Genomic DNA, 26,521 nt, shown 5'->3' with positions numbered 1-26,521 from the left:
GCGTTGCATTCTGGTCACAACCCAGCACAAGTCCAACGCTTGCAGGAAGGAGGAGAGGCGGCCCTTTGGAAACATGACACCTCAAGCCCCCAGAGCAGGCCAATAGGGAACAGAATCACAGTTTCCTGTAGGAAAAGGCTCTGGGCCGTGCCTGTGGCTGAGCACAAGTGCTGCTCATCATGGACTGCTTTCCATGCGCTGCTCTTCTCCTGTCTAGCTGGGCACAGCTAGCTCATTGAGCAACGCTCCTCGTTTGGAGCTGGAGCCAGCCAGCTCTGTGCAAGGCAGCACCACTTGCTCGTGGCAGATGCACAGCGAAAGAAGACGGGCTGCAAGGGAAGCGCTGGTACCTGGCTCTGATGGGCAGTGATAACACCTCTCTGCCAACACCATCCACATCGACCACCAGGGCCAGCTTGTATCTCTTCACGGTGTTGGAGCACAGGGTAACCTGGAAGACAAGAGCATCAAATACTTCATCACTCCCCAAACCCATCGTCCATACGCAGAGCCCTCCAGATCTCGTTCCACAGCAAGGAAAGGGAGGATTTAGTAGATATTAGGAAAATGAGGTATCAGGAAGAAGTTCTTCCCTGTGAGGGTGCTGAGGCCCTGGCACAGGTTGCCGACAGAAGCTGCGGCTGCCCCATCCCTGGCGCTGTTCAAGTCTAGCTTGGACGTGGCTTGGAGCAACCTCATCTGGTGGAAGGTGTCCCTGCCCATGGCAGGGGGTTGCAACTGGATGAGCTGTAAGGTCCCTTCCGACCCAAAACAGCCTAGGGTTCTCTGATGTTTGCCTTTAACTCTTCTGCTGGTTCACGTGTAGAGCACAGTCTCTGGCAGTAACAGAAGTCTTTGGACAATATCTGAATTACTGAATACACTTTGCGGTTGCCAGGGCAGATGTAGAGCCCAACACTAGTGCACATCTCTTAATCGCATGATGCTCAGAGCCAGCAGTGCTAAAGCCCCCTCAACATCACTGAAGCTCCAGCTCCACCTCTGAAGCACGCAGGGCTGGACTCTTCCCGTACCTGGATATCCAAGTGTCCCTTGGAGCAGATGGTCCCTGTCAAGGGCCTGATAGTAAATTCAGCTGGCTTGTTGGCACCTCGTGCTGGCTTTCTCCACGACGGACCAGTGCTGTCTGACACCTGAGCAAAACTGGTCACGCTGGGTGCTCCCGAGCCGTCCCCAGGAATGCGAAGGTTGAAGTTGAAGGGCACTGGGGAAGTGTTAGTGAGGCGGCAGCACAGGGTGCGAGGAAAGCCTGGGAAAAGGACACAACAGCAGTTTATTACCCCCTGATTCCTGGGGCGGACATCCTGCTGTGATGAAACTGCGCTTGGAGTTTGCCTCCTTTCAACGGCAATTACAGCCGATTGAGAAGCTCTGTGGGGAAGTCGTCCTCAATTAAGTTCCCTTCTACGCTTGTCACACAGAAATGCCCACTCTGTGTGACGCTGAACACCGCAAGTGTCTCTCTCTAACTGTGAGGAGCTCTCACCTCCCCCAAACCAGCACCAACTCCCTCTCAACCATGACGGTGCATCCAGAACATTTACTCTGAAAAGTCAATCCGGAAAAGTCCCTGTGAACTCCACAAACACTCCCACAGTTTTCAAGAGATAAAAGCAGTATGTTGGCATCAAAGGGATGACCCAGGAAAGGAAAGGAAGGATGAACTTGGGAGCCACAGCATGATGCAGAGCACTCTAAAGCACTTTCTCCAGACAGGAACCTCGATGCATCTCCTGGTTTGGGACAACCAAGACTGAGCCCGTGACAGCTCACGGCCCACTTCACTGGAGGCAAACCTGCAGACAACAGTCAGCAGCAGTTGCAAAAAATACAATAGGTGCCTTCAGCTGAGAAGGCCTTATTAATGAAATCAGATTAAGTAGGATGACTCTCCTATTACATGACCACATTTCTGCCTGGTGCATTTCTTGTGTTTTAGATATTCAAAAGAAAAAAAAGGAGTGCCAAAGTGGGGATGTGGGGATGCTGCTCAGGAAAGTTAGTAAGTTTTCTTTAGAAGTCCATGGACAGCATGAAAACAGAGGCATCCTGGGCACAGAATGATAACGGCCCTTTAATCTGTCCACAATTGATTTCACGTTTAAACTTCAGACCATCTCAGTAAAAAGTCCTTTGTGAGACCGATATGGAATACCAGAATGTGAATTTCAACGGAGATGCCCTGGGTGTGCACCCACTGGCCCTGTCATCAGAGCTGGGCTTTTGGTGGGGAAGGAGGAGCCAAGTCTCTGAGGACATTGGTGCCTGATGCAGAGCTGTTGTTTGGGCATAATACCTGGGAGGTGATAACAAAGTGCCCTCACAGCACTAATTAACTTCTCACACTAAAGGTCAGGTGGGTAAATGCTGCTCTTGCCTTACAACAGGAACATTTACCCAGAGCAGCTATAAGCTAGTAGATGGCTTAAACTCCCTTCTCCTGTGGTCCCATCCTCAGGACCCTTCTGGGACAAGGACCTTCACAGTCATTCTGTTGCCAAGGACTGGGAGACTGGGGCTGGGCTGACTGTGAGGGACACCACACATGATGATCTCATGATGACAAAACACTGCCTAGGGAACCAGCAGCCCTGGTTTTAACATCCTAAAGGCTCCTACAGAGGAACACAAGTGACAGATGTTCCTATGTTGAAGTGCTCCATTTTGGTATGCACAGCACTTTCAATGTATGGTCGAGGCCCAGAGCACACTCACCAAAGGAGACATCACCAAAGCAGAGGAAAGGTACATCAAAATGAAATGTCGGTCCAGTGACACAGCCGCTGTGAGGACAAAGGCAGACGAGACATTGCCTTGGTTAAAGAGAACTGCAAAGCCTTCAGCTTTTGTTACTGCTCCGATAGGTAAAAGCACAGTAAACATTTATCTTGTGTCCATGCATAAATCAAATCAAAATTGGTTGGCAAGCCTAAATACACTGTACCTCGAGTGTTTTCCCCTGATGGCTTGCCAGATACATTGGCTCTGCTAAATCTCTCTGCTTTTGAAATAGCTTCAAGGGCAGACAGGAATACACAAGCATCATGCAAAATATTTGCTATTCTTTCAAAGGTTCTATAATTGTCAGTCCTTTTGCTCAAAGTATCCACCAATATTTCTTCTGCTGCAATCAAGAGAACTAATTTCTTTCAAATCCTGGACCTCCCAAATAGGGTTACAAGAATAACCTGCTGCCCAACAGGATCTGTTATTGCTGTCACAGATCTCTGGCCCTGTATTCTCTCTCTACCATCATTCCATTCCAGAAGAGTTTCAGAGCTGGGTATTTGCTTATCTTATATCTGTGAGCTATAGCCTAATGATAGTCACATTCTAGCAAACGCCACTTGATTCTTATCTGGATATTCCTACTTAATTAAGTCAGAAGCTTCCTCAAAAATAGGATGCAGCATTTGGCTGAAATGGCAGCAATCAGCATAAGAATTTACTAAAGCAACGCCTGCATCACATAAAATGTCATCTGTATTTCCACCATCTAGACTTGTCATTTCAGTTCTCATCTGGCGAGGCCACACCTGCAGAGACTGGTGCAGCTACATTATGATTCCCCCTTGCAGACAATTACATTTCCTTTCTGTTGTAGTTGCAAGGAGTCAAGGTCAGGCAGGAGTCAAGGTCAGGCAGAACTCAAGGTTAAAAAGCTCTGGCTCTTAGTGTGGGGATGCTAGGATCAGAGCCAACACTTAAGAACTTAGCATATCTCTTTTTTCTCTGCTCCATCTTAAAATGAGGTAGGTGGGAGATGATTACCCAGAGATAGCTACAAACGTGACCACCAAGCTCTTATAACCCTCCTCACCTGATAGTCAAGGCCACAGGCTCAGAGGATCTGTCCACGCTAAACTTGAATTCTTCTGTGAACTGCCCCAGAATAGTGGGTCTGAAGGAGATCCGGATGACTTGGTATCCCCCCAGCAAAACGATGCCCTCCTGCGGGGTAAAAGTGAAGCAGGAGCCCAGAGCTGTAGCTGGAAGGACCAAGCTGAAGGGAGCATCGATGGCTCCTTTGTTAAGCAGGATTGCCTGCAGCACCAAGAAAACAAAATGGAAATAAATGAGGAGAAGGCTGATTTGTTTTCTAATTAAACAACTTGTTTTCTAATTAAACAATATCTGTAGAAGACAGAAGATGCTGTGTGCTGCTACTTGACAGAAGCCAAAGAAAATACAATATGACAAGTTCTGCCTTTGGGTTTTTTCATGTAAAGCAGTGATAAGTTCACATAAACAGAATCACTCTGGGTTTATTCCACTGACACAGAGTAGTCCACTTTTGACTTGCAGTGCAGAGGACCTGTTCAGCATCACCAAGTTGATTTAGACCCATCTCTAAGAGCCATAAAGGACAGTTGCATCATTACTAGTGAATCATCACATAACTGCTTCGGCTCCAGATGAGTCCGATCCTGCCACACTCAGCATCCATTGCAGCAAGCAAGTTTACTGCATGTAGAAGACACCTTAGGATACCCTATAACCAACTTCAGAAGCACTCCCCTATTCTGCTGCAGTATATAATTTAGGTTTATTTTTTTTTATTTTGATATGATATTTTCTTAGTCCTTGCTTAAGCAGGCATGTGAAGAGAGGACAAGAGTAAGGTGTACAGCAGCTTCACCTATTTACAAACTCACTGTTATTTAGAAGAAAAAGCAAACTTGGAACCCAGCCAAGTTGAGAAATCAACTGCCTCAAACAAGTAACACAATTACACAGCATTTGCTGAGATTCATTTGCGGAGAAACACCCACATCTGTCTGTTGAGTACCAGCACGAGCATAGTGCCCCTCACTAACAAACCTACTCCAAGCAAAGCTGTCCTGATTGCTGCAGGGTTAAATCCTGACATTCCCTTGCACCTACCTACTTTCTTTTATTTTTTTCACCTAATTTTTGTCCTTGCAAAACCTGTCAGAAAAATTGAGTCAGAAGCAGAGAGGTGTCCGTGTCCCCCCCCCCCCCCCCTTTCTTTTATTTTTGTGAATATTTACATATTCAAACTCTGCAATGGTAACTTGAAAACTACTCTCTCCTCTCATGTGTTTTATACCTTAATTACAAATTGCAGTCTCACTGCTTAGTACAGCTATAACAATATCATCTGCTTATTCACATTGTCTTAAGTAATGGAAATAATAAATTGATGTAGAGAATCAGTAAAGTATCAGCATTAAAAATGCAAAGAGAACACAGTATTTTGGTAAGAAAACACCATAATGTGTCCTTCCCTGCCACATTCAAGCTTTTGAAAATGTGGCATGATGCATTGCATTATCCTCTACCTCTCTGAGTTGCTCAATGCCATTTGTTTTTGCAGAAGACTTGATGTTGTTGGGGATGGGAGAAGGCAAATATGTAGAAGGTTCCTTTACTTTATTTCCAGAAATGCTTTGCTCTTTATAGAGCCAGCAATGCACCAAGTCTGAAGCATGGCAAAAGACTGGTCAGCAAGAGAAAGCACTCCCAACTTCTTTGCAAGGGACAGCTCTGAGCTGGACAGCTTTCCTCTGACTCCCAGGAATCAGTGGGATGCATTTCATAGCATCATAGAATCATAGAATCATAGAATAGTTAGGTTTGGAAAGGACCTTAAGATCATCTAGTTCCAACCCCCCTGCCATGGGCAGGGACACCTCACACTAAACCGTATCACCCAAGGCTGCATCCAACCTGTCCTTGAACACTGCCAGGGATGCAGCATTCACAACCTCCCTGGGCAACCCATTCCAGTGCCTCACCACCCTAACAGGAAAGAATTTCCTCCTAATATCCAACCTAAACTTCCCCTGTTTAAATTTTAACCCATTACCCCTTATCCTGTCACTGCAGTCCCTAATGAAGAGTCCCTCCCCAGCATCCCTATAGGCCCCCTTCAGATACGGGAAGGCTGCTAGGAGGTCTCCACACAGCCTTCTCTTCTCCAGGCTGAACAGCCCCAACTTTCTCAGCCTATCTTCATACAGGAGGTGCTCCAGTCCCCTGATCATCCTCGTGGCCCTTCTCTGGACTTGTTCCAAAAGTTCCATGTCCTTTTTATGTCCTTTTTATTTATCTGAAAACTATTTGCAATGGATTCAAGTTCAAACACAGTAAATTTGTTACAGCAGCTTTTTAACAGCCAGAGTAGAAAGGTGCACCTAGGGCTGAAAAAAAAGTCTAAATACTTAACTTTTTGACCCAGTGTGGCTTTCATGTATCAAGTTCGGTTGGTTGGTTGGTTGGTTGGTTGGTTGGTTTTTTGCATTAAGCCTCCCAGCTGATCTCAAAGGAAGCTTGCCGAAAAGCAGGGATTAGGATTTCATGAATAACTTGCACAACTTTCAGAGCTCATCAAAAGTATCTAGACTCCACGATACCCCACAAATTTGACTATTAAGTCAAATATTCCCTGCTCACAACTGCCAGAATTGCCAGAAATCCTGCAGGTCTATGAGGATCACTGCTGCCCCAGGAACCGTCAGGATCCACCCCGATCCCTGCAAACCCCTACTGCTCACCTCATAGCTGAGGGCTGAGCCAACAAAAACCTGCCCGATGTCTAGCAGGTCAAAGTTGAAGCGGAGCTGGGGTCCGATGCCTTCCCCGCTGATGCACAGAGGCAGCCTTGTCTCACGGCCTGGGGAGAGAGAACCCTTTCAGTATAATTCCCTCTGTGTCCTGGGTTCAGCAGTAGCAGTCATTTTTCTCCTTCTTAGTAGCTGATGCAGCGCTGTGGTTTTGACTTTCAGCCTGGGAACAGCACTGATAACATCGATGTTTTTAGTTGTTGCTCAGTAATGTTTAGTCTGACCTAGGACTGAGTCTCATGCTCTGCCAGGGAGGAGGGGAAGCCAGGAGGAAGCAGAGACAGGACACCTGACCCAAACTAACCAAAGAGGTATTCCATACCACCGCACGTCATGCCCACTGCATAAACTGGGGGCAGTTACCCAGAAGGGGGAGATCACTGCTCAGGTCGGACGGGGTATCAGTCAGCTGGTGGTGAGCGATTGTATTCTCTTCCCTTGTTATTTCCCTTATCATTATTATTACTGGTGGTAGCAGTAGTGGTTTGTGTTATACCTTAGTTACTGGACTGTTCTTACCTCAACCCGTGGGAGTTATATTCTTTTGATTCTCCTCCTCATCCCTCTGGGAGCTGGGGGAGGAGGAAGCAGGGGTGGGAGTGGGAGAGAGGCTGTGTGTTTCTGAGTTACGGCTGGACTTAAACCTCGACAGTTCTTTCTGGCGCCCAACGTGGGGCTGGAAGGGTTGAGATAACGACAGATCTGATCAGAGTGTGTCTAATCGTATTTGTGATAAGCATTTATTGTTTTGGATTAACAGTCACTTGTCACAATGCTGACTTATTGGCTCTCAAAGTTGTTGCTCTTGATCTCACAGTTCCAGCATGTTGTACCTTACTTACAGCCTGTATTTGCTGTGTTAGTGTTTATTGGCTGGGGGCCTTGGGCTAAGGTTCTTGTTTCATTGTAATGACTTGTAATACAATAGAATCATTTATCATGAAACTGATCTGGCTTGCGTTCCCAGTGTGGTCACCACCTCTATACTTTGGGAGGTATATAACAGAAGTGTGTAGCAATTACACATTTTTTTCAGGTTGCCACAGTGCTAGGTCAGCTCAAGATGGTGAAAGATGCCTTGGGGCTGGTTTCTCATTTCTAACCGACCCCTTGGGCTGGTTTGTTTTTGCACCCTGAAAATGTGATGTCGAGTTTAAAACAAGATCTCTGAATCTCTTTCCATGACTTCCATGAGCTTTGACATCCATTCAGTGAAGGCACAAAGCTCAGGAAACAGAACTGAAGGTAAGAATCTGCTGTCCGTACTGATGCAATCAGAGACAACAGCACAGGAGTCAAAAAGCATGAGCCCAAGCAAGATGAAGCCCCCTGCTAACAGCGACACGCACATCTTAGCCAATGCTTGTGCCTAACAGACAGCTCCTTCCCGCGGTACTCCAGGGCTCACATCCTGCAACAGTGCCTAAATAAGACAGGGCTTTATGATCTCCAGAGAGGAGAAGCACTTACCTATCCCATCAAGACACCAAGACCTCATCTTTGTAAAGAAACCTTACTCAAAGCATGCTCAGCAGTTTTGGAAAACCACCCTCCCCACTACTGAGATCAGGTAAGCCATAAATGTACTGCTAACATGAACATCCCTTGTTGAAAGGCAACCAAGACCACAAGGCTTACAGCTAAACTCCAAGATGCTAATTTTCTTCTCTAAGTCTGCTAAGATGACATAGTGCAGGACCTTTCACTCTGAAGGCTGTTCTGAACCACTGCAGAAGCCTGAGTCTCAGTCCTAAAATCAGATTTTGGCTTGGGTCTCCCTGCCATCCCATTCTACTCTGCATGGAAAGCAAGTAGCACAAGGAGAAGAATGTCTCTAACTTGTATATAACCTTCACTGTAGCTTTTCTGCAAAGACATCCTCCATCATTCAAGCTCCTTTTGTGCAATGCTTACCATTAACAGAAGATCAGTGAATTAAGGTTGTTTTTTGTTTTTTTTTTAATCTGCTGCACAGTTATTCCAGAACGTCCCAAATAAGTAAATAAAGTCTCTTATTGCAAAGAGCAGCCCACATGTGATGACATGGTGAACACATCACAACTTGAAAACAACTCTCCTGGAACAGCCTTTGCAATGATTGCTGACTTCAATCTTGCAATCCTGGAATGCGACTGTTTGATAATGTCCAAAGCCAGGAAAGAAAAGCTACATAGCTTTTGTGCATTGCAGCAATTTTTAAGTGGATCCAGCCAAAGGCCACCTGAAAGTGGAGATGATTCTATGTTGCACAGCTCAGGCATTAATTAGAGGGCTGTGTATTTGTTTCACAGACACCATAAAATGGGCAGTGCTGGGTGCTCACTGTCAAAAGACTTCTCTATCTTGCATCACGTGTGGCTTAATTTTCATTAAAAACTGTAGGTCTAAACCACCAAAGGTTTAGGAAATGGCAAAGATTTCTAAGTGACAAGCTTTTGTCCATGATCATGCTGATCAAAAAATCAATGGCAGTGTTTTCCCATTCTGCAGTAAGTCCTCAGCCTCTCCAGAAGGTTCATGGAAAATCATCCTTTCTTCTACCCCTACACTGATCCTGGAACTCTAGGAAGTCCAAGAAATCTGGCTCTTACTCCTTCCAGGTGAACCACAGAGAGTGCTTTTCCCAAAAGAGGAGGAGCAGACAAAAATAAATGCAGCATTCAGGACAGCTGAGAGGAAAAATAACCAAATCAACAAAATGAGTGTACATCCCCCTCTGCTAGGAGCTGGGACTTTCAGGAACACCCAGCCCTTGCCCAAGGCCTGGGTATAGCTGTGATGTTCCCACTTAAAATGTTCTGGAGCACACAGACCAGAACTGTAGTCACTACATACCTCCTCGTCCTCAAACCTAAAGCCACACCCAGCACGGTGGAGTAAGAATTTGGATCTCAGCAGGAATAATACCTTGGCATGTCATGTGTGGTGTACAGTTTGGCATTGCTGCCTCAATTTTAAATAAATAGGGTGCAAGTGGCCCAACAGCACAGGCCAAATCCCTTAACTCCTGCTGCTTTCTGACTCTCCTCTTCTTGTTCACAGAATGTGACTGGTTTTGAACATGATTCCCATCTGACCCTGTTAATAAATGTAGATCCACTATTTACATGATGCAGGACATCAGAAGGTAAAGGAGTGATCATCATTTGGGATTTTGCTTCTCCCTGCAAGAGTGGCTTAGAAATGGGTTTTGGAAGAAATCAGATGTAAATGGTCTACAGGGGCCTGGTGCTCCTTCACTAAAGCTGTGTTGCAAATGCTGGCAAACCCATGGCAGGAAAGCTTATTCCTTCACTGCTTTGTCTCTTCTGGCATCAGGAAGCCAGAGCCCTGCTCTCGGACAGGAGACCACCAGGAACCACAGGGACAGCGGCATGTGCCAGCACTGCCCTCCTGAGCCCTCCAGAACTACATGAGATCTGAGTGGGCTGGAAGAGTGTTTGTATCTCCTCTGTGGCAACAGGACGCAGGAGGGAGGAGCTGTACCTGAGATGTCACAGTAGACTGTCTCTTGGTAGACTCTGGCTTCTTTGGGCTTAAAGATCACACTGATTTCAAGTGAAGAATTTGGCAAGATATCTCCCTCCTGAAACAGAAGTGACAGCAAACCATTTATCTTCAAACATCACATTCTTGTTTCCACTACAGCCCTGTAAGCCTTTCTTTAGAGCACCAGCAAAGAGCAAGGAGCAAGCGACACTTGTCAACAGAATTTATAGGAGAGCTTGCGAGCAGCTGCAGAAACACCTTCCAAAGTCCCTCGCCTTTACTGGCACCCGCAAGGGGCATTTTGTTGCCCTCAGAAGAGATTGAGCTCTTGCTCAGGGATTTAAGTCTGGGCCACGCTACCACTTTCTGCAACTGTCTGCTGCTTCCTCAGGGTCTTCTCTCTCCGCTGCTCTCCCAGAGGATCCTGGCACTGGTGCTCAGTCCCAGGAAGCCTTGTCACACATTTCAGGAGGCATCCCTGGTTTCTATAGGCTCTCGCTTCCGGCAACTGGTTTAAGCAAAGGCACCTCTTACAGCCCTTCAGCCCTTAGCATTACAAAGACAGCTGACCTAAATAGCTACACCTCTGGCAACTGTAATAACGCCCTACAGGAATTAAATATTTAGTTTACAGAAGCAGATAAAAAGAACAGAGTCGCTTTTCTAGCAGCACAGCCAGGCTTTGATTCTGCTCTGCCGTTGGGTATTCTCAGGAATTTGCCCAGAACGGCCTTGAACTGAGTGGAGCCTCCAGCACTCCTGCAGCATAAATATTCACTAGCTACGGTTCTTCCCACTGACACAGCACTTACAGCTTAGAGGACAGCCCCCACAAAAATTAAAGAGCTAGAGCATGGGAAGTTATTGGCCTCCAGCTGCAAGGAATTCCCCAACGCACAACCTGCTCTGAGTCAGCAGAACACGGCGAAGGACAGGTAGAGAAGAACCCTTTCAAACACCAACCGACCAGTAACTGGAAAAGTCTGAAAGAAGAAAGTCACTTGCATTCTTCTCAAAACCTACTGATAGCGCCCTAATATCCCTAGTTAATCCTCACATGCTATGCGTAAGGTTGTGCCCTTAACTATAATAATCGATACTTCTGAACACTGTAAGAACACCCAGTAAGTGCCCTTAATATACAGCCGTAGTAGCAGAGCTCAGCTTTGGGCAGGCTTTTGCTGCCTGTCAGGAGCTTGCTGCTCAGAAATGCTTTCTGCAACAAGCTCTCTCAGCCAGTGAAGGTTTGTGCTCAGCTATTGCTTACCACCGGTTCAATGGTGAAAACATCATTGGAGGAAAGCATGGAGTCTTCCTGAACCTTTGTCACCTGGTTCTCAAAGGTGCGGATGAGAAGAGAAAGGCGCTCTTGGAGAGTGGGGTCCACCCCACCCTCCTTGCGAGCACAATCCATCCTGTCCTCTTCCTGCTTCTGCAGCCTGCAGCCACAGGGACAGACAAACCAAGCAGGAAAACTGAGTAAGCAACATACTTGCAGAGACTGTCCTATACATGCAGGAGCAGCAAAACACTCGGGGAAGAACAGCAGCAGCTCAGCAAGTGGCTGACTGCAAGCAACCGGCTCCTAAATGGATCTGATTATTACCAGTCATTTGCTAGCACAGCAGGTAGTTTTACTCCACACTTACAAGCTAAGAACAGGTTTCTGAAAGCTAGCAGCCCTCAAGAGAGCCTCCTGGTTCAAACCCACTGGCCCAGCCAATAGAGATTTCACCAACAACCTCAACTGGCTTTTCCTACCATAGGGCTAATGTGGGGGGTAAGAAAAAGACTGAGGAGCACACACTGCAATGCTTCAGTGGGAAGGGGAGAAGCAGGTAGGTTTCAGCTACAGGGTACAAGCATCACACTTTTTTTCTTCTTTTTTGGACCTACAGGGATAAGGAAACTGTATCTGCTCTGTTGCTTGTCCTGCTTTCCACCAGAGGATCCTGAAGCACTTCAAAAGCAAACTAAGGAACTCAGGCTCAGTGCAGTCCCAGGTAATGAGTGCTGACACCTTCCCCAGCCTCATGGACCCTCCATAGCCCAAGGACCTCTGAACCTCAGTAGTTTGCAGCTCCCAGATGTGAATTTGCTCTCTGAGGAAATCCAGTAGTTGCAATCAACCTTTCCTCCCCAAAACATCATCCTTAGATGGAGTACGGCTGGAACTGGAATGGCAAGTGTTAAGCTACATTGCCTTGAAGCCCAGGGACACGTACCCTGGTGCTGTGGATGGGTTTACTTGTCCTAAACCATTCAAAAGCACCAACACCTCTCTCGGGACTGGGCAGTGTGTCTTACCAAAATGAATCTTTGAAACAAACCTCAGCTTCTGCTGATCCTCCTCTTCTTGGTTTACAAAAGGCTTCCACTGGAAGTGGGCTATGATTTCACTCTGGTTGTGGATGACCATGGATCTGTGGTTTGACAGCGTGAGGTAAGTCTTCTCAACTGTCAAGGAGTTCCTGTCTAGCCTGATGTTGACATCTACAGCTGCTCCATAAAGGCTTGTGTGAATATCTTCACCTGGAACAAAGTACATGGAAGTCTCTGCTCATCTCATTTGCTGATGGAAGTATAAGGAACAGAGCAAACCACAGTTAACAGAAGAAAGAGCTACAGCTTTTAGCTGCAGCAGTTCCACAGATCAGACATTTATCACATCCTGACAGCTACATGTGGTACAGCATGAGGATGTCCTGACATCACCTTAAGCACCTTATTCTGGGCGTGTTTGTAGAGATTTATCACCAGAGTGCCAACATTTACAGTGAGATTCATTCTGATTGCCTGGAAAAGACAGGCCCAATAAACTACTTAATAAATCAATCAGCCTTCAAGCTGCTCTTCTGCTTCTCAGCAGATGCTGACTAATCCACAAGGAAAGCGGGCTAATGTAGGGTCAGTTCTGCCCTGAAACACATCCAGGCTTAACGAGACTTAAGAACATATTGATGATTTCCACTGATAATAGAGTAGGCAAGCTGTGGCCCAGGGTGACCTGCAAAGAGATGAAAACCACATTCTTTCAGAAATCTGTCATGTGCTAAAAATGGCTGATGTGGCATCACAGGGAAATCTGCTTTTGTGCATACCTGGGCACAAATAAAACAGTGAAAAGGAGGTGTTTCACTTCCAAATGACCTTATGACACACACCCCGAGCTGTGCTCCCGCAGCCAACTCTATGGGTTGCTTTAGCAGGCCTTTTGTCAGGAGGACTGTTACACTGTTGTGGAGCTATAAAGCTCTGGCAAAAAAAAAACCTCAAGTAAATGAAGCACAAACTCAATTCCCTCTCATGTACCCTCAATGACAGACTATTCATCTTGAAACACGAGGCCCTGAAGAGGGGCAAAGGCCATACTCTGTTTGCAAGGAGTTGGAACAACCTTACCTAAAACAGTATTAAAAAATTGTCAACATTATTACAAACAGTTCTAGAAAAGGGGAACAAAGGCAGGAAACAGTTGCTACCTACTGGCTGTGTTGACATAAACAAACACTTTGGAGACTACATTCACCCATCAATTTAATTGATTTGAACTATAAAAGCCCATCACCAATCAGGTGTATAACTATCAGCTCCCAGTCCTCGGTCTGTTGCAGTGCTGCTACTGTTAAGTTGCAAAGTCAACATATAATTGCACAAGCTCCTATTTACACCTTTTGTTTTTTGCCTACCTTGAAGCAAACATATAAGAACATAAAAGTCTGACAGAAACCAGTCATGCTGCTGGGAATTCCCACAAGGAAGAAAAGCACAACATGCACTCACCACCTGCAATAAGCAGACAGAAAATCCTTTGCCAAGTTTTTAAATGGCCAACAGAAATCAATTAGACATGGATGCTCTCTGGGAACCTGGTGGGACACTGTCTCAGGTCAGGGCCTGCTTCTCCATGCTGCAGCCTAGTGCTCATCAACATGAGGCTGATCACATTTGGTCCTACAGATAGCAAACAGCAATGGGGAGGAAAGACTGCTGGGGATCCTGTACTTTCAGGGCCAGCAAGCAAAACTCAGAGGCAGGTGTGCAAGGCAGAACCTTTCCCTCACCCAGGGCAGGGCAAGCTCACACATCTCCAGCTCCTGCTGAGCTGCACTGGAGAAACATGCTTAGCTGCTCTCTTCTTCTGTACAGGAATAACCTGAATTTGGCAGAGAACAAGTGTTGCTCCCCAGGGCTCAGGAGGGGAGACATTACTCCATCCAATTTGTACAAGTAAAGTAATAAACCCTGTGCAGAAAAAACTCAAACTCATTGGCTACTATGGAGCCAGAGGCAGATACCACTCACATCTTCTACCTGCCCTTGAAGAAATAATCAAGGAGCTGAGGCTGAGCTCTCTCTTCCTTGCCCTGGGTGTGCAAAGCCACAAAGGATGCTCTGAGCCTGGCCTGTGATACACAGCAAAACAAGCTGAGATTTGCTTTATGAGAGCTCCTGCTCAGCAACTGTCAGCCCTCCTGTAAGCTGTGTAGGAAGTTGAGGGAAAACAACCAAATGCCAAATATGCAGCTGGTTCTTTAGCAGGCTTTTAGCACAAGGCTGGAGGTTTCCAGCAGGACTAAAACCACCAAGAAGTACTCCTGTGACTTATGTTACCTCTCTTGTGGGAAAGCTGCTTTGGGGGGCTCCACACCAAGGACAGACAGGACAGTAATGGAGCAGACACTCCTGCTTGACAGCTGGTTCTTGCATATGCTGTCTCCTAAAATTCTCCTACGTGTACTGGCTCTGATCTCTTTCCTCAAACAGGGTGAGATCTGCCCCGAGGCTTCTGATTCTGTATTAGTCTCACAGAGCCACCAAAGGAAAATGCTCTCCATAATCACTCTTATGACTGATGGCAATAAAAGCAGCTCAGTATATAATGTCTGTCAGCCCTGCACAAGCTCAGGGGGGCTTTATTAATTACCAAAGTTTCCTGTGCTGACAAAGAGATCCCATGGGATAAGGCAACCAATGGGGAAAAACTGTACAGAGTAATTTCAGCACTGACCAATAGATCTCCTGGACTAGAAGCACATTGTAGAATCTTGCCATGAGGCCCAGTGGGTACCGCAGATACCCACATACAAGCACAGAATTGGGTCCTACACCTTGAAAACCACCCATCATATCATACTAGGGACTTCTTGGAGACTGGAGTCTAAAGTAAAACTCGATTTGGGTAGCTTTGAACACAGAAGTGATTCTTTTTCCACAGTTCCCAGCACCTCTCCAGCAAGTCTTGTCTCTGTTGGCCTCCTTCACTTGCATGGAACATTTGACATAGATGTTACTGTTTCTGGGTGCTGTGGGATTGGTAAATTTGTTTTTCACCCCTGGCACAGCTCTGGGAACCTGTTACGTATCTCCTTAGCCACATGCTCCTGAGCAAAGCTCACCCTCCCACACCAAGCTTGTGCTATACTATCAGGCTGTAATAAAAGTTGTGACTCCACCAAACTGGGCTTGATGTATGAACAGCAGTACACAGGGCACCTAGCTTGGGCATCTCACCTGAACACTGCTTGAAAGCTTAAATAATAAGTAAGCTTTATGAATCTTGACTTGGCTGCGACTAAACTCCACAAACTCGTTTTCCCACAGTCACACAGGGTGGCTGAAAGTCATCAGGGAAGGGCTGAGGACTTTCAGTGGCACCGAGTGATAAACCCTTTCCAAACCTGCATGTGTACTTGGCAGGTAGGCTTCAGAAACCCTTCCTAGTGCCACAACCTGATGTTAAAGAGACGAATAGGGATGTTCCGTAGCCCATAACATCCCACGCTACCTTTATTTCAATGTGCACTGGGATTTTTCATGCCCAGACACATGTACGTGGAGAAATGGAGGAGTTAGGCCATGTAAAGCACTGAGGGTCAAATACTCAATGTAAATCATTATGCTTTTAGAAGTAGCGATGTAAAGAATTCAGTAGTTCTTTCAAGGAAGAAACCAATGAGACTCTCTCTGTGTAAGCATAAACCATTCTCTGTGAATAGCTCATTAACCGAAAAGTATTAAACAAAACTGCGAAAACTCAGAAGGCTACAAAGAGCATTTGAAAGATACAGGAACATTTTTAGAATTCACGACAATTCAAATGCTCTTTGTGGGGCTAAAGCATCGCAGTGTCACGTAGGTTAGGCCATCCTGCTTCCCAGGACTGGAGTTCAGGAACAGGGACAACACAAACCTCTCTTTCAGGAAACAGAAAATGCATACCAAATGCATTCACACAGATGAGCAAATGCTGTGTTCAGCAGCACAAGATACCTCTGCTGAAGCAAGGCTACAGAAGCATTTTAATGCCGCACCTTTTTTTTTGAGTTTTCCCCACTTAATCTTGAAGCGACATTTAATACTGACAGTATTTCTGTGGCCTGATCCTGGAATGACACTCCCTAGTATAAATATTATACCTGTATTTGGACACAGTGAGCACTTCCTGCCAAATCCCAAGTGGCCTCTAGACCCAGCTGCTTTAGTCCTGATGTTGTGAAGTGTGGGATATAGATGGGTAGTGGGAAACAGAAAAAGGCTCTGTGGCAAGACAACAGAGAACCACTATGTGGGACAGAGACATATAAGAGACAGTGGGCATTGGAAAGAGCCTGTCAAGACACGCCACACTTCACACACAGCACTGTCTAGGAATAAGACAGTGCACATGCGCACTAATGGAGAATCGAGGTTCTGCTTTCCTCCACTCAGCAACTCTGAGCAAAACAGGATTCCAACAACCTCATTCCTGTTTGAGAGGATCCACTTTAACAACCCCTTAAACAGCAACTAAGCTTCATTTTTCTTTGACGTAAAGGGGGCAGGGAAGATGCACCTGGAGAGGGAATTCGGATGGCTGGGACAACAGGAAAGAGGGTAGATGACCGCCATGGGCGGGTGCTGCATGGAGAACACTGTGCTGACACCAGGGTATCCCCAAGGATGAGCTGGCACACAGCAACACAGGACACAGAGAACAAGGACAAACTCATCCTTTGCCCCTTATCTGCTCACTTCTAAGAACTGAAGCATGCACAGGTTTTGAAAGAAAAGGTTTTAGAAGTAGCCTGTAAAGTCTTGCAAAACAAGTTTAACATTATTCTGTTTAGGAAGGGCTCTGTTTGGAAGGACATAGAGAGGGTGCACCATGCAGCGCCCAGCTCTTACCTGTGTCATAGTGAACTATCAGGGATCGGGAATAATCACCAGTCTTCAGTGGGTGAAACACCACTGTTACTTGCATGACTTCACCAATCCCAAGAGTTCCAATGGAGGGATCCACAGAGAAAGGGCTGCAACACAAAGAGAGACATCAGGACTATAGTTGGAAATTTGAGGACTGTATTCCTTTTGTAATCTAGTTCACTTCAGCTCACTTGTGCAAGCAAGGAGCAAGCGAACCACAGTCAGTAGAAGAAAAACAGAACATACAGGATCTTCTGAAGAGACTCAGCCCTCAGAAGATCCCATGGTACAACATGACCTCATGTTCCCCATACTCTGCATCCAGCTCTCTGCAGTGAGGCTCCAGAGTCCAATTGCCAGCTGTACGATCAGAGAATAGGCTTTGAAGAAGACAGAGGTGGGGAAAGAGCTATTTGGATACACAACTTGACACTGACTTCACATCAGGCATTTGACGAGGGGACCACCCGAATGCCGTGTGCTTGTGGCCTCCTACAGAATAGGTGTACTTGGCTGGTAGTGGTATGTAACCATTTCAGAAGGTTATTTAAGATCAGGAGGTTACAAGCTGGCTACTAACATATTCTAGCCCTCTCCAGGAAATCTTGGAGGGAGAAAGCCCTAGAAGAAAAGGCCCCCAAACCATGCACCAGATATTGGCTACATCTTTCGCCTGAGCCCTCAATAGCATTCTGGTTTGGGGCTGTAATGCAGCTTTGAAGCCAGTGCCTGCTTCTCTCCATTTAAGAGTTCATTCTACTTAATAATATTTGATCCCAGGAACCAGACCAAACCCCCTGGAAAACAAAGTTCTTGGACCACACACTGTTACTGCCAGGGCCTCAATACCCATTGCTTAGATCTACGATGTCTGTTTGCACTTGCTAATACAGACGCAGCTGCTACTAAATTCTTCAATGGCTCTCTCACCAGCTCATAGTGCGCTCATTTCTCAGCACTGTGTTTGGGCTACATAAACTGTGCTCCTAGAGCTGTCATCTGCCATTAGCAGGCAAGCTATCTTCCTGGGTCAGCTCTTTCAATCTAACAGAACCAGTTGTGCAAGATGCTGCTTTAGAGACACCACTGCAGTATAAAACTTCACTGCAACTTGCAGAGTTTTCTCAAAGGTCGCATCATGCTTAAAACACTATAAGCAACAGCAAACCCCAGGTGTTCTGCCCATCTCCAGCTATGGCTGCAGTACAGCAGCTCAGATGCACCAATTCCCTTTTGTTGCTGTCTACCAATTATATTATCACAAAACAGTATTTTGCACAAGAAAGATAAGCTCTTTTACCTCTGAGTGCTGATGCTGTAGTGAGCCTTACGATTACCGATGTTGCGCACCAGGAGAGTTTTCTGAGTGTTGAACTTGACTGGACACTCTGAGAAGTTCACCTGGTCAGGGAAGTCCAGGATGGCTCGGGCACCTATTGCTCGAATAGGCACAATAAACTTCTCCCTTTCTGTGATGCAGATGAGCTGGTGGAAATAATCCTGCAGGGAAAAAAAAACAATCTTAGCACAGTGCACTTAGTACCACCCTTATGGCAGGAGAAAAAACTGCTGTTTTCTGTGAGTTTAACAGTAGCATTCAAGAATGTACGAGTACTTTTTGCCTTAATGACCTTTCATTCCAGTAGCATAACTTGGACAGGGTGGTTAACTTGCAAAGAAGAAACAACCCCATTGATTCATCTGCTTTCACAGCGAGCTGGCAGCATCAGACAAAATTAGCTCCTACTTGATTATGATTCTTTACCAAACTAATTCCATGTAAGGGATCAAAGCAGTAACAGAGCCTGCTTTGATCACCACTGCGGATTATTAAAGGCACTGCTAAGAACTCAGTTGTGCCACAGCACTAACTCCAATCCTAGCAATGCAGCGACCCATTGAAGCTTGGCAGGGGATGCTCAGATCGATTTTGCAAAAGGCCTTTGCCAAATGCATGATCAACAGTTTGTCTTTGGTGAAATACTTCACAAGCTGGAAACAAGCATGTTTTTCATGTCAGGTGAGCATAGGGTACGTGTGTATTTCCCTTTGTTTCCCACGTCATTACAGGGACAAGGCTGGGGCCACACATTTAAAAAGCTATCTGATGCACCTCCCCTCCCCTGAACTATCCCTGCCTTATACCCAAACTATCCTTGTGAGATGTTTGAGGAGTACACTAACAATTCCACCCCTGCCCTCTGCAGCCTATTCCATCTTTACCCTAGACCTAAAGAGAGTTCCTCCTGAGCCTAATCTCAATTTCCCTTTACATCTCATCCTAGCCTCAGGGGATGCAGGAAATAGCTTTGCTTCCTCTCTGCTGCATGGTTGATGCCTTAATCACATCTCTCTGGTAAGGTCTTGGTGCCCTTTTCTCATGCCTACCTGAGAGAGGTGGCACCAGTACCTGCAGGTGGCAGACAGACATCCCTACCAGAGCAAACTCAACTGTACTACTCTCAGTCACTGGCTTGTTCAGAAAAGAGCCAGACATTCCCCTCTCAGCATTCTCGTATTTAGCAGGAAGAGGCAAATCAAATCACTAACAGATTTTCGTGTAGGGATGAGCAGATCCATCTCCAGATGTACAGTGTGGCATTGCTGTGCTGGAAATATCGCCTTGCCTCCAGTGAAACCAGTGATCAAACTTGCCTCCAGCAGCTCTCTTACTGATGACTTGATAAGAGCTCTGCCTCTTATCACTTACTTGCTGTCCTGATCTTTTCTCCTCAATGATTTTAACTCATTTGATATTTTTATAACTGTTGAAGTAGCCCCAAACGATTTGATTTAGGAATTGCACACAGCAGCAAACTCCCTTAACCAGAACTCATCCAGATTACTTTGCACTTGGAATTTCCTGCTTTCATACTTACCCTGTTTAAGCCTGGAAGGGACCTGAGGCAGCCAGATGAGGCACAGACAGAGAGCTATTGCTTTAACACAACAACTAAACCTTAAACCTTCAGCTGGGGTTTAAGGTTGCTGTAACAGATGCAGTCACATCTAAGACATAAAGGGAATAAAGAAGGTTCTTTTCTTCTAGACATCTCAAATATTCACATTGGAACTGCAGAAGGGCTTTTGCTTCTCACATTTGGAAGGTAAAATGCCAGGAAGGGAATGCAGCAAATTACCTACAGAACTGAGTCTCACATTTCAAGGACAGCACTTCAGCAAGTCTTTCTGAATTAGCAATTCTGTACCCAATTTTGCATCCTAAGCCTTCTAAAATAAAAGCTAAGGGCAGCCCATGTGAATTCAAAGCATCAATTACCTGAGCACTTCATGTCCCGTGCTGTTTAGATGCTCAGATGTAAGTAACGTAATGTGAGGACACACAGGAACACATAGTGGCACAAGAACACCCACACTGTACAAGCACAGGTAACTAGGGACCACAGGGCAGCTCCTCTTTAGTTTTCTATATCCATGCTAGCTGAGGATAGGACAAAGTGTTCAACTAAACCTAAGCAGTAAATGGAAGATGAGAAAACAGTTATGCTCAAAGTAATTGTGCACCTCTGGCCAGGTGCAGAAACATCAGCTGGTGCAGAGCTATCCCCTAACATTGCCTCTCCACCACCGTTATGCAAAGAGGCAGCAGGATGCTAGTGGAAGGAGTTGGCCTGTCTGCCCTCATTTCGCAGCAATGCTTCCTCCTTTCCATGCCATGTAAGAAATCCTTTTGTACAACAATCCTTCAGATAACACCATTGACCCTTCATATCACAGAGAATCAGACTTGCCAGGGCCACAGCACTGATGCCTCAACCTTCCAGAAAAATGTCCCTGTCATGTGCACAGCACATCCTCTCCCCTGGACTCACAGCTGGATGCAGGCACATCTGCAAAACTTGAAACCCCAGGGTATAAAAAAGCATCAGCTTTGCTCCAGCCTAGGGTGAGGCAAGAAAGTGGTTGCCAGATGGGAAAGAGAAAAGCATTCTGGATCTCTTTGTTCCTCTAGTACTTCCATAATAATTAAACCCCTACCATCGAGTAGAGAGAGGGCTAAACATCATATCAATACTTCTCCCTGCCATTTTCCTACTGGTACATGTGGATCTTCCCTCATGAACGCTCAAGAAAGCACAGGGAGGGAAAGCGCAGCTGGTCAGTCCCAACTGCAGTGGCCAGCAGCATCACACCATGCCAAGATGGGACTAGCTGCAGACTGCCTGCCCACAACCTTGAGGTCTGATGCCACACTATGGACTATAACACACAAAAAATGCCAGAAAGTACAAGAAAAATGATGGCTTTAGAGATAACATGCCGCTGTCTCACTGCTGTGTCCAACGTGATATACATTAAAGAGAATGCAGTTTACAGAGGTGGTGGTCCTCACTCTCACTCTGATCAGGCTCAACTTTGGGTTTTCCAAATACCTGGTCAGTTTTAAACAGACTTCTGTGTTTATATAATTATTGGAGGAAACCCATCATTATGCAGCAATGGACAGATACGAGAAACCAACATTGAGAGGCCACATTACCCCAGAGAGTACTCATTCCTGAAGCCAACAGACATTACATTACATATTCTAGCACTGAAGGATAAAAACAACCTCCAGCCTATGAGAGCATAACCTTCACCATGAGGAAAGAGTTTCTCTCAGTTCTAGATCCAGTGCAACTCCACTGAATCAGGACAGTTCCTCAAAACCCACACCAGATGCCCCTTCTGAAACCAGCCCTGCAGGTTCACCTGCCACTGAAGGCACCATCTCTTGGGACCTCCAGGCTCACCTTGTTCTCCTCAGGGGTGAAAATAATGCGGAAGGTTGAAGACATGCCAGGTGCTACCTTATGGCTCCCACCATCGGGGCTGATCAACTTGAAATAAGGTGAGTTTTCCAAGACGAGCTTCACCAACCGAGGAACCTGCAGGGCAGACATGAAATTCTCACTTTGCCACTTGTGCAAACATGGGGAGAGGAGACTTGGCCATGCCCTGGTGACATCCTTCCTTAACCACCTTTCCAAAACATTTTCAGGTAACAGTACACAAGGGTGGACTTGAACCCCTTCTGCCTGGCCAAAACGTTCTAGGCCAAAGGCAGCAGGTCAATACACTGCTGTGAAAGAAGCACCAAGCAGCTTCTTTCATACCAGCACATACATCACACCATGTAATACACCAGCAACACAGAGGTGAAATACCTGAATCAAGTCATCTGTATATTCAACGAGCCCAAAGAACCTGCTTGCTTCTGCTTGTACACACCCATGCCTCTAGAGGGGGAATATCTTATCTGAAGGCAAAACAGTATGTGCTGTACTGGAGGAAGAAACTCACTTCTAATATACCAGGTTTGAGTGGGGAAGTCAAGCTGTTGTGCTAGTCATGCCGGCAGACCAGCAAGAGAAGGAGACCACAGACTTTGTGGCCTTACTGGGAATAGAAGTAAACCTGAAGAGCAAAAGAAGGAGCATAGCAAGATAAAAAGCCAACCTCAGAAAGAAGGGGATAGCTAAGAGAATTTAAAGTGGGGTGTAAAGAAGCAAAGGAAAAACACAATACACTAAAAGAAAAGGCTGAAGCAGAAAATGAGAGCAGTCAACTTGCCTAAATGATGGAAAGCCAGACAATCCCCCAGGCTGTACCTATCAATTATGGGCTTCAAAGGAATTTTCTGCCTTGAGATAGGTGACAGCACTGACTCAGTGTCGTTTCATTATGAAAAGCCAGTCTCAACTCCCCAGAGGCTCTTGTGGCCTGGTGCTTTCAGTCAGGCAGCTGTCACTGCAGCAAAGCCAGACTTTTGGGAATTTCTCCCAACAGCCAGGCATCCCTGCAGGCACCCTGCTGCAAGTTCCTGCCCTCTGGAATACCACATTAGTGTGGTTTAAGCCCAGCTGGTAACTCAAAACCGCACAGCCGCTCGCTCACTCACCACCTCTTTCCTCCCTCGCTCCCAGAGGGATGGAGAGGAGAACTGAAAGAATGTGAAATCCATGGGTTAAGATAAGAACAGTCCAGTAACTAAGGTATAACACAAAACCACTACTGCTACCACCAGTAATAAAAATGATAAGGGAAATAACAAGTGAAGAGAATACAATTGCTCACCACCTGCCAACTGATACTCAGCCCGACCCGAGCAGTAATCTGGGTCTTTGGGGTAACTCCCCCCCATTTATATACTGGGCATTATGTGCTACAGTATGGAATAGCCCTTTGGTTAGTTTGGGTCAGGTGTCCTGTCTCTGCTTTCTTCCAGCTTCCCCTCCTCCTTGGCAAAGCATGAGACTGAGAAAGTCCTTGGTCAGAGTAAACATTACTTAGCAACAATTAAAAACATCAGTGTTACCAGCGCTGTTCCCAGGCTGAAAGTCAAAAACACAGCACTGCACCATACTAAGAAGGAGAAAAATGACTGTTATAGCTGAAGCCAGGACACAAATGCATGGAGACAGTAAGCAGGCACTTCCTAGCACACAGATATCAACCCCTGAGTTCAAGTCTCATCTCAGAAAGTCTGAAACAGGTTTGACTGACAGGCAGCTTCACTGATAAGGCAACCTGCTCTAGTTGAAGATGTCCGTGCTCATTGCAGGGGGGTTTGGACTAGATGACCTTTAGAGATCCCTTCCAACCCAAACCATTCCATAATTCTATGATAAAACCACAAACCCACACGAGGCTTGGAAAACATGGAGGCTCATTCTGCATCACCTACCCGAGCCTGATAACCCATGGCCAAGGCAGTCCTGAGCTCTCCAGAGGCCCTTTGCTCCCAGTAATGCCCTGCTGTGGTGAGCTCCAGGAGCCAATTTCACTACTACAGACAAGCATTTTAGTCACCAGGTCCCCTGAGAGATGAGCACAGGTTGCAATGATCTTCATCAAAAGCCACACAGAACATCTCTGAGGGTGTTGAGAAGCAGCCTGAAGACAGGAAAGAATTTTACAGCACACAAGTAAGAGCAGCAAGTACATAATGAAGCACTTCTGAGATGGAGTGCTTACAGAGCAAGCCTCTATTTGGAATATACTTCACAGTTAGCTGGATTTTTATGGTGCAGACAACCTCAGGTTACCATGCAGTAAGATTCAGAGGAATCTGGGAAACTGGTGAGAAAACTTTGAGCCAGAGCACAGTGTTACTTTTCTCCAGGACATTACCAAAAGCCAGCAAAGGGAGAACATCATAACCTCTCTTGGGATTATCATCTCTATCTTTGTGTACTTAAATATGCCAAGAATTTTCCTTAGAGCCAATCTTACTTTTACACCAGTGCTGTCCAACGGTGGAGGTCTTACTGGCTTCAGAAGGTTGGGTTTTGGGTTTTTTTTTCAGAATTTTGGATAAAATCAACAGTTCACACATTGCCTCCCTTTTACAGGGTACAGAAATCCCAAGGTGCAGCTGTACACATATATAACTTTTTACTGGGGAATAGCAGGAATATTAATGCAGATGTTCTTTTCCAGTTAGGGAAGCAAATTAACTGTTCACCTGCTAGCTGGTACTTGCCAAAGACAAACATTTTACATGGATAATGGAACAGCTGAAGCCAAAAGACTTAGAAGGAGTGAAGCAGAGCAGTAGAAAAAGAGAAACTGAGGCCCATTTTAATAAGAAAAGTGGATACCTACAGCAAAGATTGACCAAAATGCACACTGCCCTGGCTGTGCTCTGGCTCTCTAAAGGCAGAGCCGAGAGACACGCACTTTTAGAAAAACCTGAGCACAACTGAATTAAGCTTAGCAGGAGCCTAAAATGACACGTGAAGTCCTCCCCACTGCATCCACTAAATCATTCTGTTTCCACTGCTGTTTGAAAATACCTTTCCTGGGGTGCTAATGCCACGAATTATAACTTATTCCACCATAAGGTGGACAGTAAGATGCACAGAGGCAGCTAGACAGGCTGAGAGAGGAAAACTGCCCTGCCAGAAACCAAGATTAACAAAGGAACCAGCAGGACATGGTCCATACTCTAGGTAAAACACCCAAGCAGGTAAGAATTATATAGCCCTCAACATTCCCATCAATCTAGGGATTTCAACAGGAAGCATGCTGCCTAGAAAGTTGCTTTGGGTTAGATACCACCAATGCATGGCCAAAATCAGAGAGAGAATCTGCAGCACAGGAAGATTTCTACCATCTTGCAAAATAAAAGTGGTGAGACATTTTATTCTGGGTGTGCTGTGCTGGAGCAGATAACTTGATATGCTGTATAGTGTGTGGATTCCACTGCTCTCCTCTTCCACCACAGTGTTAAACCTCCATGTCCCAGCACTTACCTTGTCTTTGTTCCTCAGAATCAGCGGCACTTCACAGACCTCGCAGGGAAGGTAGTTCTGAAACACCACCTCTGACGGGAAAGGCTGAAACAAGCTCTTGTCCAGGTCAACTGCTGAGAACTGGAGATGCAAGACACAGCAGTGAGAGGGTCAGATGCTGGGAAATATGTTAATGAATGAGAATCCTACATTGATCTCCAGTGAAGTACAGTCTTCTTGGTGAGTACATGTGCCCAGCTTACATGAAGGAGATGGCAGAGCACCCACCCGTCTTCTGAACTGATCAGATGTTTCAGGACCATGCTGAACAGGTTTAAACTAAGAAGCTCTTTTGGTGGGTGTTTATTTAGGTTTCCTTCTGCAAAATGCAAGGCAGTGCTTACCTCCAGCAGAGCCCTCTGCTAATGGGGTCATTCAGCTCCAGAGACTTACTGAAAGAGCCACGAACCCTCATAGAGGAAGCAAAACCGGAGAGTTTAAATGAGACTCCACAGGGAAACAATTGGGCATGATCTTTTCTCTCAGAGAGTGAGAATAAGTCTCAGACATGACCAAATGTCTTTATTTCTGTATAGAGCCTAGAAACAAGTAAGAAGACAGCAGTACCAGAGGATGTAAGACCAAAAAGGAAGTAACACAGTAGTTACGAAAAAGACCAATGAGGTGAATGCTGGATAGTGATAAGGTTCACCTCTTTTATTAGCATTATTGGGCAACTGAACTAAGACTGGACTTGGTATCTTCTTTTTCCATGAGCTTTAAATGGAAGCTTCAGTGTATTCTATTATTGCTGTTTTATTCAATGCTACTGCAGAAGCATGTCTGAATACACAAACAGCAAATGCTTCCAGAGCAGAGGCATTACTTTGAGCTGGTTTTCCCTTCTTCCAGCTGCACTGGTCCCAGACTCTCACTGGAGAAAAATGTTTTACCTTTCCCGCAATGGAGGGAATTACACCACCACCAGTTTGAAATTACAAC

General features: G+C 45.9%; 1 protein-coding gene and 1 pseudogene across 1 annotated transcript in view; both read right to left on the bottom strand.

The window, feature by feature from the left end:
- HYDIN (HYDIN axonemal central pair apparatus protein) overlaps positions 1-26,521 on the bottom strand; it is a 73,686-nt gene that overhangs the window by 43,292 nt on the left and 3,873 nt on the right. The window contains 12 exon segments of the mRNA XM_062614024.1: positions 351-451; positions 1,035-1,270; positions 2,737-2,804; positions 3,842-4,065; positions 6,540-6,658; positions 10,095-10,194; positions 11,365-11,536; positions 12,428-12,629; positions 17,265-17,389; positions 18,583-18,782; positions 22,037-22,171; positions 25,541-25,660. Coding sequence (XP_062470008.1) covers positions 351-451; positions 1,035-1,270; positions 2,737-2,804; positions 3,842-4,065; positions 6,540-6,658; positions 10,095-10,194; positions 11,365-11,536; positions 12,428-12,629; positions 17,265-17,389; positions 18,583-18,782; positions 22,037-22,171; positions 25,541-25,660 — 1,802 coding nt within the window.
- LOC134161403 (endoplasmic reticulum resident protein 44-like) lies at positions 2,871-3,498 on the bottom strand (annotated as a pseudogene).

This window comes from Pezoporus occidentalis, unplaced genomic scaffold, assembly GCF_034315485.1.
Source record: "Pezoporus occidentalis ecotype Australia unplaced genomic scaffold, CSIRO_AGI_Poc_V1 ctg172, whole genome shotgun sequence".
In the NCBI taxonomy this organism is placed as follows: domain Eukaryota; kingdom Metazoa; phylum Chordata; class Aves; order Psittaciformes; family Psittacidae; genus Pezoporus; species Pezoporus occidentalis.
The sequence above is the reverse complement of the archived record's forward strand: the minus strand, read 5'-3'. Positions and strand labels throughout refer to the sequence as shown.